We start from the raw sequence: 13,371 nt of genomic DNA on the forward strand, positions 1-13,371 counted from the left end.
CCCAAAAAAACCAAAAAACAGAATCATCTTTCCCTCTCCATTAAAATATTTCTGCAAACTTTTCAAACGTCTTCCTTTTGTTCACTTCCTTCATTTCCCTTGCTTCTTTTAATATTAAGACTCAGCAAGGAAATGAAATAAACCCAGAAAAGCTACAAAGCAAACATTTCTGAAGAAGCACGTTTTGAGATAGAAAATGTTGGTGAACTTTTTTTCAAGACTTGATTCTTTTAAAACCCCAAAGCCCAAGAACATATTGGGATTTCTGCAAAATGTTGTCTGTTCTTTTTTGTCTTTCTGTAGTGCTGGAGCAAATAAAAAAATGGTTGTTATTAATTTGTAGATGCTTTTTGCACATGGCTTCTGCGGCTCCTTGGAAGAGCTCCTCTCTCCATTTGGCATTAAAGGCATTGTCCAGTGTGCCAGAGCCAAAAAAAACATTAACAATCTCCAGGCTGGCATCCCTTTAACAGTAACTTCTTTCATAGCCCAGACAAAGTATTAGAAAACATTCTGCATTTTTGAGAGATGATTAAGATGATCTAATGGGGCTGTTCCATCTCTGATGTCAGTAATCAAATGTTTTCATCTCATTGCTCTCTTTGTATTGGTGTCACGAAATTTTCTGTTGGTTATAAATGTGGCCTGTAATTTCCGTTACAGCACATGCAGAGTCGCCCTTGAGTAAAAAGAAGTTGGATTTTGCTTTGTGCTGAGAAGCATAAAGCTGCTCATGGACTTTACTGGTAAAAAACGGTGTGTGAAAAAGGCTCAGAGAGGGGGCGATGACCATCTTCTCTGCTCACATCAGTACCAAACCCCCACTGCTTGCACGGCAGCCTGCTGGGAAGCCTCCTTTGCACACCCGGGTACCATCAGCTGACAGCCCTTTGGTGGTCGGGGACTTCTGGAGATGTCTTCCCCGGGCAGCGTCAGCCTGGGCAGCAGCCCCATGGCATTTCTTTTCACCTCTCTCATCTGCCACAGTGGCTACAGTTTAAGCCACGGAGCGGTTTGGGGGTGCTGCTGGCCAGGCTGTTGCATTGGCAGCACGATGCCTCAGCGGTGGTGCCCCTGCCCTCCCTGCCTGGGACCCGGGGAGATGGGAAGCCCTTAAAGGCAACGTTGTGCTCCCAGACATGAGCACAGGGCTCTTCCAGGTCCCCTTAACATGAGTGTACGTATGGCAAGAATGGCAAGAACTCTAACAAACCACTGAAATAGAAATTTGCAGAGTTCAGCCTTGCTCATCCAGCCTGCGTACCTCCCTCCGGCTGCACCGATTAGTTGCAAAGTTAATCACCTGCTGCGTCTCTTTTGAAGTCTCTGCCTGTGACAGTATCTCTGCTGCCAGCCTGTCTCCCGGTTTGAAGTCCTTTGCCTGAACAGAACTTACTTTGTTCTCACACTTCTTACAGATTTAATCTGCTTTCTGCAGCTTTCCACTGCAGAAAAGCAAGGTGAAATGGAAAGGAGACAAAAGAAAACCCCAACATCTGAGAGATCCTGTTTTACCTGCTGAGGACCCACACCGCTCAGGAGATGCGAGACTCATTTGTCTTCTCCTATTCACATGTCGCAGCTTGTGGGGCTTCTCCTACTTTATGTACATTTATTTTGTGTAAGTCAATATACTGTAAAATATAAAATGCTCAAGTAAAATGCAAAAATTCTTCCTTTAAGCCATAATTGTAAAATTCCTTCCAATTTTTTCCTGTGAGATCATCAGTAAATCAGTAGGAAGATTCCTATCAGATCATGAGTAAAATTAAATACAGTAAAAAACCTGCATCACTTTCTTGTATGTGAAACAGTTTTATTATATCCATATCCTTAGGTCACAGGATAACCATAGCAATTTTTCTTCTTCACTGGCAGAGTAATTATTGACACTATTTATTGATGTTCCAGTGGATTCGGCTTTCTGGTGAGTTTTGCTTTTGATCTCATGGCTCCGGGAGAATATCTCAGACCCTCTGGCGGGGTGGGTGCAGGTGCCTCTGTCCCCCATTGCAAGGGTGACACTGGCACAGCCTGGAGACATGGTGTCACCTGCAGGAAACAGCTCCTAACGGAGCCGGAAACAGCCCCAGGAAACAGCTCCTAAAGCCTCATCGCAAGGAATGTCTTAAGGGAGGGAGAGGAAAGTAAGTGAGTCAGCGTGAAATGCATTTCTCTCTTGCAAGTGGAAATAGAGGTCCGAGGAGTCTCCTGATGGCTGCAAGGGTGAAATCCTGGTGCGTCCACCACGACACCAGCTGCCGGGATCCAGGCAGCTGCGCGGTCCCCTGCCAAAACCCCTGCTGCTTAAGCTGGGTTTGACCTCCTGCTTTTCGCTGCCGGTTTCCTCACAGCTGGCTACCCTGGCCCCACGTGCACGCGCAGCCCAAGACGGTTGCACCCCTGCTCCTCACACTGTCATGGGGTGACTCCGTGCAACACAGTGTGCCCTGACACCCACCAGCACCCAAGCACCCGTGGCCAGGGAGCCGGCACTGTCCCACCAGATGCAAGAGCCCTGGCGTGGCCGGGGCTGCACGAGGCCGTGTCCTGCATCCGCGGGGCGCGGGGTCCGCGCGGTGCCCCCCTCCCGCCTCACACTGCCTCCTCCGCCGCATCGGCATCACCAGGCTGTGCTGCAGCATATTGTACTCTTTAGGAAACAAGCTCAGCACTCCTGGAATTAGGATCCGAGTGACGCTGGCTGAATCATAACCTTTAAAAAACAGCAGATTTTTTTTTTTTTGGTCTATTTTTCCCGCAGTGGAACAAAGCCGGATTTAAAGGTCTGCCGTGGGTGGATGATTGCAACCCTTGATCCCCAGCCAGAAGCATTACATTACATAAAGAGTTTTTTCTTCATTAGGAATTAATCTGTGCTAACCAACTGTCAACTGCTGGTAATGACTGTTTATTAACATGCTGCCCTCCCCAGACTAGGGGCATTTAACTGATTTATTACATTACATGTAATATGAAAATGCACTTATCCATATCCTAGGCACGCATGGGGCCCAGCTTTCCGCCTGCCTGCCCACATGCGTGGGCAGGGCAGGGCAGGGGCTCAGCCTTCCTCCTGCCTCTCCGCTGCCCGGCTGCGGGACGTGGCCTCAACTCATCAGAGCCTCCCCGCTGGAGACCTGAGCTGATAAAAAAGACCCATCCTGTGAAAGTCCTGCTTTGGATTATACGGTGGGCATTACTTGCCACCACGGCAGGAACCAAAGTTTGCAGAGATGCAGAAGGCATGGAAAAGCACTTCTATGCATTTATGGCATGCGTGAGTTTCTTGATGATTAAGTCAGGAGAGGGGTTTATGCTGCCCGGTAGAATTTTTGTAAATGTTCAAAACTAGCCACTTCTGGGCTGTCAGGTAGTCTTTGCAGGTGTTATGGAAAAGATGGGGCTGTTGTTCATGGATGAGTTATCACCTCTGTGTGGTATAACAAGACATTTAATGAAATAGCTGAAAAACATATACACACAAAAAAAAATCAAATTCCAACCTCAAACCATGCCGCTTCTTCCACAGAAGGAAATGGTGGGGGCGAGCAGGGCTTGTACGGCCAAACTTAGGTGCATAAACTTTCCTTCATATCCACCGCAGGTAGCACAGGGCGTAATAGACCCAAGTTACAGCAAGGGAGATTCAGCCTGGCAAGCAGTAAACACTTTCTAATTTTAAGGCTGGTTAACCACTGGTATAAACTGCCCGGGGAGGCTGTGGGATTGCAGGTTTTTAAGAGCAGGCTGCATGAGCATCTGTCAGAGCTTATTTAAGTGCAGTCGATGCTGCCTTCGGGCGCGGGAGCTGGCTGGCTGGCCTCCCCGCAGCCCCGCCAGGCCTGTTTTGCCTGACTGCTGCGGCAGCGCCCGCCATGGCGGCCTTGTCCCGGTGGTGGGGACGTGCCCCAGGTCTACCGTTCCTTGGCCGGCAAGGTGTCTGTGCGGGAGCTGGGCCGAGCCCCACTGCGCTGTGCCAGAGACCCGGCACGCACCGAGCCTTTGTGCCGTGCGTGTGGCTCTGCCCAAGCACCCAGGGACCGAGCTCAGCAGCTTCACCCTCTCCAGCCTTCCCATCCCTTGGGAAACATTTTTTCAGCCTCTTTCCCTCTTCTGCGGCTGCCATTAGCTTGTTTCTGGGTGATTCCTGATCTCCTCTCGCAGCCTCATAGGGAGCAGAAACGAGGATCGGGGTAGACACCAGAAGATGGCTGGAGGGGTGTCTGCTTCGCAGCAAGTGCGTGTGAAGTCTTCAAGTCCGCTACCTGCTCTAATGCCAGCAGAAATCAGGCAGGCTGGGCTGAGATATGGGCAAGGTGCTCAAGGTGTTAAGGCACATCCAGGTTGAGGGACGCAGCTGGGAAGTGGCACCAGGGGCAATTTAATACCACAGTGCTGAGCAGAACTTGACAGCCAGCTGGGTGGGTGAGCCTGGAGGCTCAGGAGAAAGGAACATCAAGGCATTCAGCTCCATACAGGCTGGGCCAGGGCCCAGGGACATGCCTTGGAGCAGCCACGAGGCTTCGGGGCAGCCTCCGTACTGGGAACGGAGGTGCCTGGAAGCAACTGTTGGCATTTTAGGGCTTAGGTGGCAGCCCAGCAGCGTGGGATGGAGAGACTGAGGAATGAAATTCTGGATCTAAAGTGCTTCCTGGGTGGCTGCTCCAGTCCCGGGTGCACCGGCCAGGCCAGGCCTCTCATGGCTGCGTGCCCATGCATCTGCAGCGTGTTGCTTGATACCTGAAGAGAGGGTAAGCCTCGGACTGCTTTCTGAGGCTGCTTCCTCCCCTGTAAAAGTAAACAGATTTTTTTTTTATTTATTTGTACCAGGCTGGTTTACATCCTCCCAATTAAACTGCTTCAACTAATTGGTTTATTGGATTCACACAGCAAGGAAACGATCTTACGGACAGAGTTTGTACTTGTAAAACAGCCTTGGTGGTTTCTTCCCTTGGCAGAGCACCAGCACAAAGGTGGTTTGCACTGGAGCTGTTAGTCACTTATTTTCATGGCTTTTGTCACCAGCTGAGACGTGGGAAGAATATTGACGTGCTGTAATGTTTACGTCAGCTGCCAGAGGACTGAGGAAGAGAAAGCACAAACATTACAGCCGTGATTACAGAAAAGCTGGAGAAGTGAGGAGCAGCTAATGGCTCGGCAAAATACAGCCTTTGGCACAGTCACAAAAATACTTACTTTCGTTTGTGGGGGGACTTTTTTCCTCTTCTTGCCTCTTTCCCGTTCCCTACTTTTTTCTCTTTTTTCAGGAAGCTCTGCCTGGCTGGGCCTGCACGAGGGTGGGCAGGAGATGGGGAGAGCCCTTCTGTGGGAGGCTGAGCTTGAGGAAGGGCAAGCTGATGGGCAGCGTTGCTCCTGGGCAGCATCACTGCTGGGTGCCATCACCACCAGGCACATCACCACCAGACAGCATCACTGCTGGGCGCCAGGCATTCCTGGGCACCTTAGCGAGGTACAGAATGACACCCACAGAGCTGCTACCCCAGCCTTGCTCTCTGTGAGTGGTGGTGAGGGCTCTGGGCAGCTCAGCAAGTGCCATTTCCATTTAGCAGCTCAGTTCAAAATTGAGTTGCAGAGTTTTCATGTCTTCTGTCATTTAGGGCACAGAGTGCCCAAGAGCCTGGGACAGACCATTTGACCCCAAGTAATCAGGAGGGCCTCCCATTTCGATCCTTTCCTCTGCTTTCTGTGCCGTACACCAGCCCCTCGCCAAACAAACCAACCCTTTGAAGCAAGGCCTCCTCCTCCTCTCCTGGGCCACTGCTGGGGTGAAAGGGAGATTTGATGTGGCAGGAATCTGATAGGAAAATCCTGCAAAGAGGCACCACATCTCCAGACCAGGGCACCAACTTCCCTCATGGACAAAACACACATGGAGAGCCCCAAGCCCCAGAGGAAGAGAAACGTTTCCTTCAGTGTGCAGTCCTGGGGCCAGATCAGAGCTGTTTGGGGCAGGCAGACACTGACCCCTCAAAGAAAGGGTCTCACGGAGGTGGGACCAAGCCCTGAGGAAACGTCCTTTGTCACCTTCCCCAGGGTGGCAGTTTGCATCTGTGTCACTGTCATGCCTGGGGGTGATGGTTAGGGCGATGACCGTCCAAGATGGTTAGCGTCTCCAGATCTGGCCCAAGCAGGAGTTTCCTTTCCTCCCCTTGTAGCCTTACAAAGTCCTCCTCAGCACGGCACCCGAGCACCTAGCAATATGCGTTAGGTGCCAGGCTACTATCTGGTGCAAATGATATGGTCTTTCTCTTGTCCGGCTCCTTGGAGGGTGTCTTGTCTCCCCACCTAATGGCTGAATAACTCTGCCTTTCCCGTTTAGTGGAATGGCAGCTCTCCTGAAACTCTCGATGAGAAAAGAGCAGTATTTTTACTTGGAGGCTGCTGCAATTACGATCTGTGCGTGGCACTGAAGGTCTCTTCCCAACCGTACCTATAAAAATGTGGTCATTATGCACCTTAATAAGAAAGGTTTAAAATTTCATGGTTGAAATGAATTTGGACCCTAATAAAAATCCAGATAAAATGGAAAGAGCCAGGAGGCTAGAGAGTTTTACAGCTCTAATGTTCTGTCCCATTTCCCAAAATATATTTGTTCAAGTAATTCAAACTGTCGTTACAATTAACTTGGCCTTTCATTTCCCTCTCTGAATTCCCTCTAAGCTAAACACACAATTTTCTTCTATAAATCTGCGTGACAAGTAGAGCAGTAAAATTTTTTTTTTTTCACATCATTTATATACATTTTGCATGGATTGAGTTGCCAGGCACTTTTCCTAAGCTAATTTCTATGGTTGCAAGTGTGCATATCCACACTCAGAGACCCCTAAAAGACTTGTGGGAGAAGTCCAGTTTGGACAAGTGGCCAAGAGAGTCTTATGCGTTTTCTCCAAGGCAGGAAATCTTAAAAATCAGGTGTCAAATTATCTGCTAAGGGCTGTGCTACTTGTTCCGAGGAGCGGGCAATGCAGGGCTCTCCTGGTTCCTGGGTCCCTTGCAAAGGGAGGGCTGGGGGACACTTTTTGTGGTATGCCGATGATGTAGCCCCCATCTCTCCGGTGCTGGCAGGACGAGCCGGGAGGTGGAGGGACACCTGGGGACGGTGCATGTCTCCCTGTGTTGGTGTGGAGGGGCCTCTGCCAGGTGTTTCTCTGCCAGGGGCTGCCGCAGGCACGTGGCTCCTGCGTGAAACCCTGGCTAAGGACCAGCTAATGACACACGTGGCCAGAATTGAACCCAAACCTCTAGCCAAAACAGCTATATCACCTGCTCCAACACCACCCCTCACGACTGCCCCACGGCTGATGGGGATCCCACCGCTTCTGGCAGGGGATAGCTTTTTCTTGCCCAAACCAAGGAGTGCCACATGGTGACGTGTGATGACCAGGCACCGAGTGCCTTGGGAAAGCTGGGCCCTCCGATCCTCGCCTCCGCAGCGGGCTCTGCTCAGCCTGGCAGTCGCCCCTGCGCTGCCGCAAGAGCTGGACTCCAAGAGTGGTGCCTTGCCCCGTGCTTGTGCACGATTTCCCTCCCCACCCTTTTCACTTCATCTGAAATGGCAATTCTTCTGACCAGGAAGGTAGTGACCCCGCTACATTATTTCAAATGTCATTTTTGTGATGGAATTAATCAGCTTAGTGTGAGACTGGATTACATTTTAATTTTAATAGTGCTAAAGTCCTGCTGTTTTTTAAATACATTTTTCTGTTCTTTAAATTTCAGCAGGGCAGTATCTCACTTAGTTAGACTGTACTTTGCTGTAATCTCTTCATTGTGGAAATCTGACAGACAATAGCCATTATCCAGTGGTCGGGGTATCAGCCTCGCCCGTGCGCATTTACTTTAGTCCCATTGTCTGTATCAGGGATAATAGCTGAGATCGGGCAGCCGGGACCTCAGAGCGGCTTTATCTTCCATTGGTAAGTGTGGAGACAATCATTTCAAAGGCACAAAGGAGGAATTAAATGACAAGTTCTCATTTATAGTCAAATGGAGATTGAGATATATACCTGCCATTTGGACTTTTGAAAATGTGCCCTTAAATGTAAAGTGATTATTAACATTTCTTCAGTTGTGGGCTGCAGTTTTCACAAAAGGTCTCTGTAGCTTATAGCTGTAATTAACAGCTCAGTTTTCCCAAGGAGCTTTGCATACTTCAAAGTACTTGCATTCTTCCACTACATTTCTTCCACCTTTTGAGATGCTTTTTATTTAAAATCAATTACAAATGAGGTGTTTATTCAAATCCTTTATCCCTGGGCATTAGCTCATAGGTAACAGATCTCCAAACACAATTAAAATCACATTTTAAAGTTCACACCATGGAATGGACCCTTTTCCACCCTTTCCATTTGTTATTTTATTACCAGGTTTGATTACAGCGATCAGCACAGTGGATTGTACCTATTTTACAACCAGTTTAGCATCATCCCTTCTTGCAAACTTCTCCAGAAGGAAAATGTGAGAGAACCCATAGTTTTTGCCAATACCTAATTTCTTGGCCCTTGGCTGGCAATAAGAGCCTTTTTTCAATTCAACATAGTAAGTTCTCTGGGCATAATAAATGGTAATTTACATACAATATATTACAATTTCACATATGTACACTATTTAACATAGATACAGTGTCTTCCTTTGTTATATGCTGCCTGCATATACATTATACGTATGTGTACATATCTATATATAGAATTACTTTCTTTCAAAGACATGATCTGGTTAGAAGGAAGTGAAAGTAAAATGGAGCCAGACACAGAATGAGCGGGGTCGACGTTTTCTCTCTTCGCAACTGGGCCAGGTTATTCAGAGAAGGTGTGTTCATCCGTGGCCTTCATTTGCCCAAATCCCTTGTGCACTTCTGAAAATCCTGTCCTTCGGTAGGTTAATTGTCCAGATGCTCAGTGCTTCACAGAATTGTGTTGTAGCCATCAAACAGTATTCAGAGGCTAGCTTCAGGCACTATTTCTCAAAACATTGGTTGGATCTTGCAACTAGAAATTAGACTGCTCATGGAGTCTCTTGTAATCCAAGGGAGATGAAAGGTGAAACACATTCTCAATACCACACTTCAAATATTTGTTCTAGCTACATGCCAAGCCACTCTCCTCTTAATAAGCAGAAAAATACAATTCATATGCTGCCTGAAGGAGATGTCTTGGTTTTATTTACACCTATACTTTTGATCTATTGTTTTAATGAATAATAAGTGTAAGTGGTGCCTAAGATAGGGATTTTTTTTTCCCTTTAATGGACAAATACCCTCCTTGATGGTTTTATAGGCTGTATAATTGTGTCTGGTAGAAACAGACATCAATCTCTATCAGTTATGTACACATGCATATAAAATAACTGTAAGGTAGCCTCTCCAGAAGACATTTATTAGCTAGCATTTAAACTACAGGCAGTACTAGTACAAAGACGATAGGATCTAAAGGACTGTCTTCGTTGCGACATAACTTCTGAGGGAACAGGAGATGTAATAAAAACAAATGGCAAAGTAAAGCACTAGGAATTCTTTTTTTTTGTATGCCAGGAGGCATTATTCATTGACAGTGCTCATTTTTTGGCTGTTGGGCTACATTTATCTCTGGTTTAATATCATTATAATGATCATTATAATGCGGGGGAGTTATGTGGCTTAATATCATTATAAGGAGGGGGAGATAGTTGCTTTCTTCCAGCTGGACTGATTCAGAGGACACATTTGAAGAACTCACTGGTAACTAAGACAAAAACCTTTGGATTCCCACTGGGTGACCTGCTCAGAAATCATAACCGTGCCCCACACACGTGCTAGTTAAGCAAGCGAAGCCCCTCGGCACCTCCTGAGGTAGGTAAATGTTATTGCTCCCCACTGTCCAGACGGAGGAGACGAGGCACTGAGAGGTTAAATGGCACGTGCTACGGGTAACGCAGAAAGACGGGCCAAACGGGGGGCACAGGAACCGAGTTTCTCACTCTTCGCACCGGTGGCTTCGCGGTGCAGTTCTGCTGCTTTTCCCCAGCGCAGGTCCCTTGGCTGCGCTGTCCCGCTGCCAGCCACGGCGTTGGCTCCTGTTTCACACTCAAAACTGCTAGTGCTGAAGAATGCACACTGTTACGTCCAGGCTTTAACCTCTCAAAAGATGAGTGGGCTATCTCTTCAATATTTCTTGCATCTTTATTGTAGTGATCTCCACCTGTGGATGGGAGAAGTATCCAGGTTTCAGCCCCCAGAAGAGCCATGTGTGGTAAATGCACTGACCTGGTGGCTCGGGAGAGAAGTGGCAGGCTGGGATACAGGGCAATCCTTCCTTTCAGATACTGTCCTTCCATGGCTCCTCTTCTTGCCAGCAATTTCAGGGCTGTATTTTCTTACTTTTATGACCAGACAGAACTCCATTCATGGCAGTTATTAACATGGCTGATGAAAGGGGAACACAGCTCTTAATTTTAGTTTCTCTCATCAATTGTGTTTCCAGTAAGTCAGTGGACTTACCATACCCTCAGTATGACTTAGGCAGCAATATTTGAGCAATATTCAAGGGAAAACCTGGGTATTGTTGACGGCCTGGAGCTGACGCTTCTCTGCCATCTTCTACATCCCTTGAGATTTAGGACGAAAGAATTACTGCTATGGTAAGCAGAAAATGTGACACGCCAACAAATAGTTACAGTTTTATTACTATTTTTGTTTGCTTTTCCTTTATTCATGTGATTTATCTGAATCTTCATGGCCCAACCCCAGGCAGATGTATAACTTAATCTTATCATTGAATCAGCTTCTAACCTCAGTCCTGGGTCTTCACGCTTCAGGCTCTGCCCACCCTGCTGAGTTTCAGCTTGGTAACCAAATATGTTTTGATGAACATAATCTCCACCACAGCCAAAAGTCATAGTGTTTTCTAAAAATAAGGAGCGCACAAACCTGGACATCATTGTCCGGTTGCTATCATGTTTCTACATTTGGGTTTTGCTGTCAGCGCTGTTAGCAAAGGAAAGGGAGAAATCACGGGATGAAAAATGAAATGCCAAACACAGAAGCTTGTTACAATGCTCTCCAACAGCTTCAAAGGACTTACATCAGCCTTGGAGCCAGAGGCCAGACGGGGTCTCATTGAATCCCACAGTATTATTCTTGGCCATTTAATCTCTGACATGCTTATGTTTCTGCGGAGAGAGGTTCTGGCAGACATCTCTCCCTCTTGATCCAAAATGCCTGAACAGAAGGACAATGTGTTGATTGGGAGAGGCACATTGGGATATACAGTTTTTCTGTGAGCTGCACTTTCCTCAGAGGGTTGAGGAAAACCCTTGAAAGCCAACAGTCTGCCCCCAACACTGTTTTCTGCTTCAGGAGAGAGAAAGTCATGGTCCCAGAGACACTGCTCATTCACCACGTGCTGGCTGTACATGCTACACATCACCTTCCCTTCTCATTTTAGCGGGCACGTGCTACATATCATGTGCTGTGCTCAAGTTATATGGAGAACACATGCCTAAACCTCCCTGTTTTCATTACCCATGTACCCTGGGAGCCATCTTCTGCGAGTCTGTGGGCTTCTTTGCTCTGCTTCATCATCACTCCTTACTTCTAATCTGGACAAAAATGACCACCAACTCAAACATACCACCTGCACTCTGTAACCAACCCTGTTGATCCTGGCCAGTCAACTGTCCTAATAGTATTGATGAAGGTCCTATCCAGAGAAAGCAGAATTTGAACCCTAAAAGGAGGTCTTCGTCATAAACCAATGGAAAGAAATATGATGTTCATATGCCAAAGAAAAATAAAAGGATTTGCTGAAAAGCGGAGATTTTGAAAGGAAAGACCTCATTCAGTTCCCTTACAGGAGACGCACTGTCCAGACCTTCCCTTGCAAGCTGCATTTGTCTAATCCCTGACAGCCCATGTGAGCACTGTCTCTGGTTGTCCATTGCACAGCAGGCACCACCAGTGTGGCTGGCCCCAAATGAACATACAGCACCTTTGGGGTGAATGGTGAGCACATATTTTCAAGTATGAGAAATGACATGTGTCATAAAGCAAACAGGAGCTGGGGTGTGCAACCGGCACAGCAGGTTCCTCCATGATGCCTGTGCATGGAGTTGCCCACTGGAGGATGTGTCCTCCACTTTACTCTCTGAAGAAGCAATAAAATAATCAGTTTTCTGGCTTTGCATCCAGATTAGACTGAAAAAGAACCAACAAAAGAGAGTTTTGTAAATGTCTTCTGCTTCAGTCACTGCTGTGCCAGCATGCTTAGCTAAAGACAGACCAATATATCAAATTAAAAAATATATAGGTGCCTGGAAATATTAATCTTGAGTATTTATCAATTGCATGAGTGTTCTGGATGATGCGCAAGCCCACATGGCCCTTCAGGCCTCTCTTCCTTGATGAATTAGATTCATTGCTCATAGCTAAGTGCACAACCATCTTTTCTTGTTTTTCTTCCTCTGGGACCATCTGGTTTCTTGTATATCCTGCCAGGCTGTTGGCATCAGATTCACTGTAGTTTCCATCCAGCATCATAGTTTTTGAATGAGGTATTCCACACGTACATGGAAACTAGGAACATAAACAAGAAATATAGCTGAACACTGGAAGAACACAGTAGCAACAGAAATGATGCCTTTCTATTAACAAACAGCTTGTAAAGACTTGAGCTTGAAATTTTAGTTGAGATACTGTAAGTTTCTCTTTGAACAAAAAAGTCACTTTTTTTTTGCTTGTGTTCCAAAAGGAAGAGACATGGTTTAGCTACACTGCTTGGACAAGCAGCCTCAGAAAAGATTAGAGAAATGCTTTAGCAGACATAAAAACTAACCAAAAGGTTTTCTTAGCTAGCTCTGCTCAGCCTTGCTGTCTCGAGATTCCTTATTTTTCAGTCTTTGTGTTTATAAATATTCAAGGACAAGGTGCAGTTTTATCTGTGGAAATGGCTTATCCAGTACATGTTATGGGAAAAAAAGGGCCAAGTTCTGGTTTCACAGATACACGTTTTCTTTGTAAATCTGATTTTAAACCAAGGAGAGGGCCAGCTTAATGTAAATAAAAGCTTAATGTAAAATCCCAGCTCTGTTGAAGTTAATGTCAAAACTTGCATTGACTTCAGCAGCACCAGCATGCATCCCACAAGTCTAAAAAAACCAATGAATACAGGTAGAATTTTGAGTAGCAAATACTGTCTTTTACGGTTTAAAATCTGCAGGTTTTCTGCCCCAGCAATATGGATTACATATTTGTATGCAATGAAAATGGACTCCAAAACCTCCTTTCTGCTAGGAGGTCCTGCCTCTGATTCCCCACAGATTGCTTTCCTTACTCAATAATACTTTGCCCCCAATTCCCTCTTCCACCAACTTTGA

General features: G+C 46.7%; 1 protein-coding gene and 1 long non-coding RNA gene across 2 annotated transcripts in view; one reads left to right on the plus strand and one right to left on the minus strand.

Moving 5' to 3' along the window:
- Positions 1-13,371, plus strand: part of LOC142408188 (uncharacterized) — a 69,544-nt gene that overhangs the window by 51,524 nt on the left and 4,649 nt on the right. The gene's annotated exons all lie outside the window — the stretch shown is intronic.
- LOC142408185 (gamma-aminobutyric acid receptor subunit rho-2) overlaps positions 12,263-13,371 on the minus strand; it is a 39,626-nt gene continuing 38,517 nt past the window's right edge. Inside the window, exon 9 of the mRNA XM_075498354.1 lies at positions 12,263-12,571. Within this exon, the coding sequence (XP_075354469.1) occupies positions 12,263-12,571 (309 nt within the window). The remainder of the gene's footprint in view (positions 12,572-13,371) is intronic.

The sequence above is a fragment of the Mycteria americana genome, chromosome 3 (assembly GCF_035582795.1).
Source record: "Mycteria americana isolate JAX WOST 10 ecotype Jacksonville Zoo and Gardens chromosome 3, USCA_MyAme_1.0, whole genome shotgun sequence".
NCBI classification, from domain to species: Eukaryota; Metazoa; Chordata; class Aves; order Ciconiiformes; family Ciconiidae; genus Mycteria; species Mycteria americana.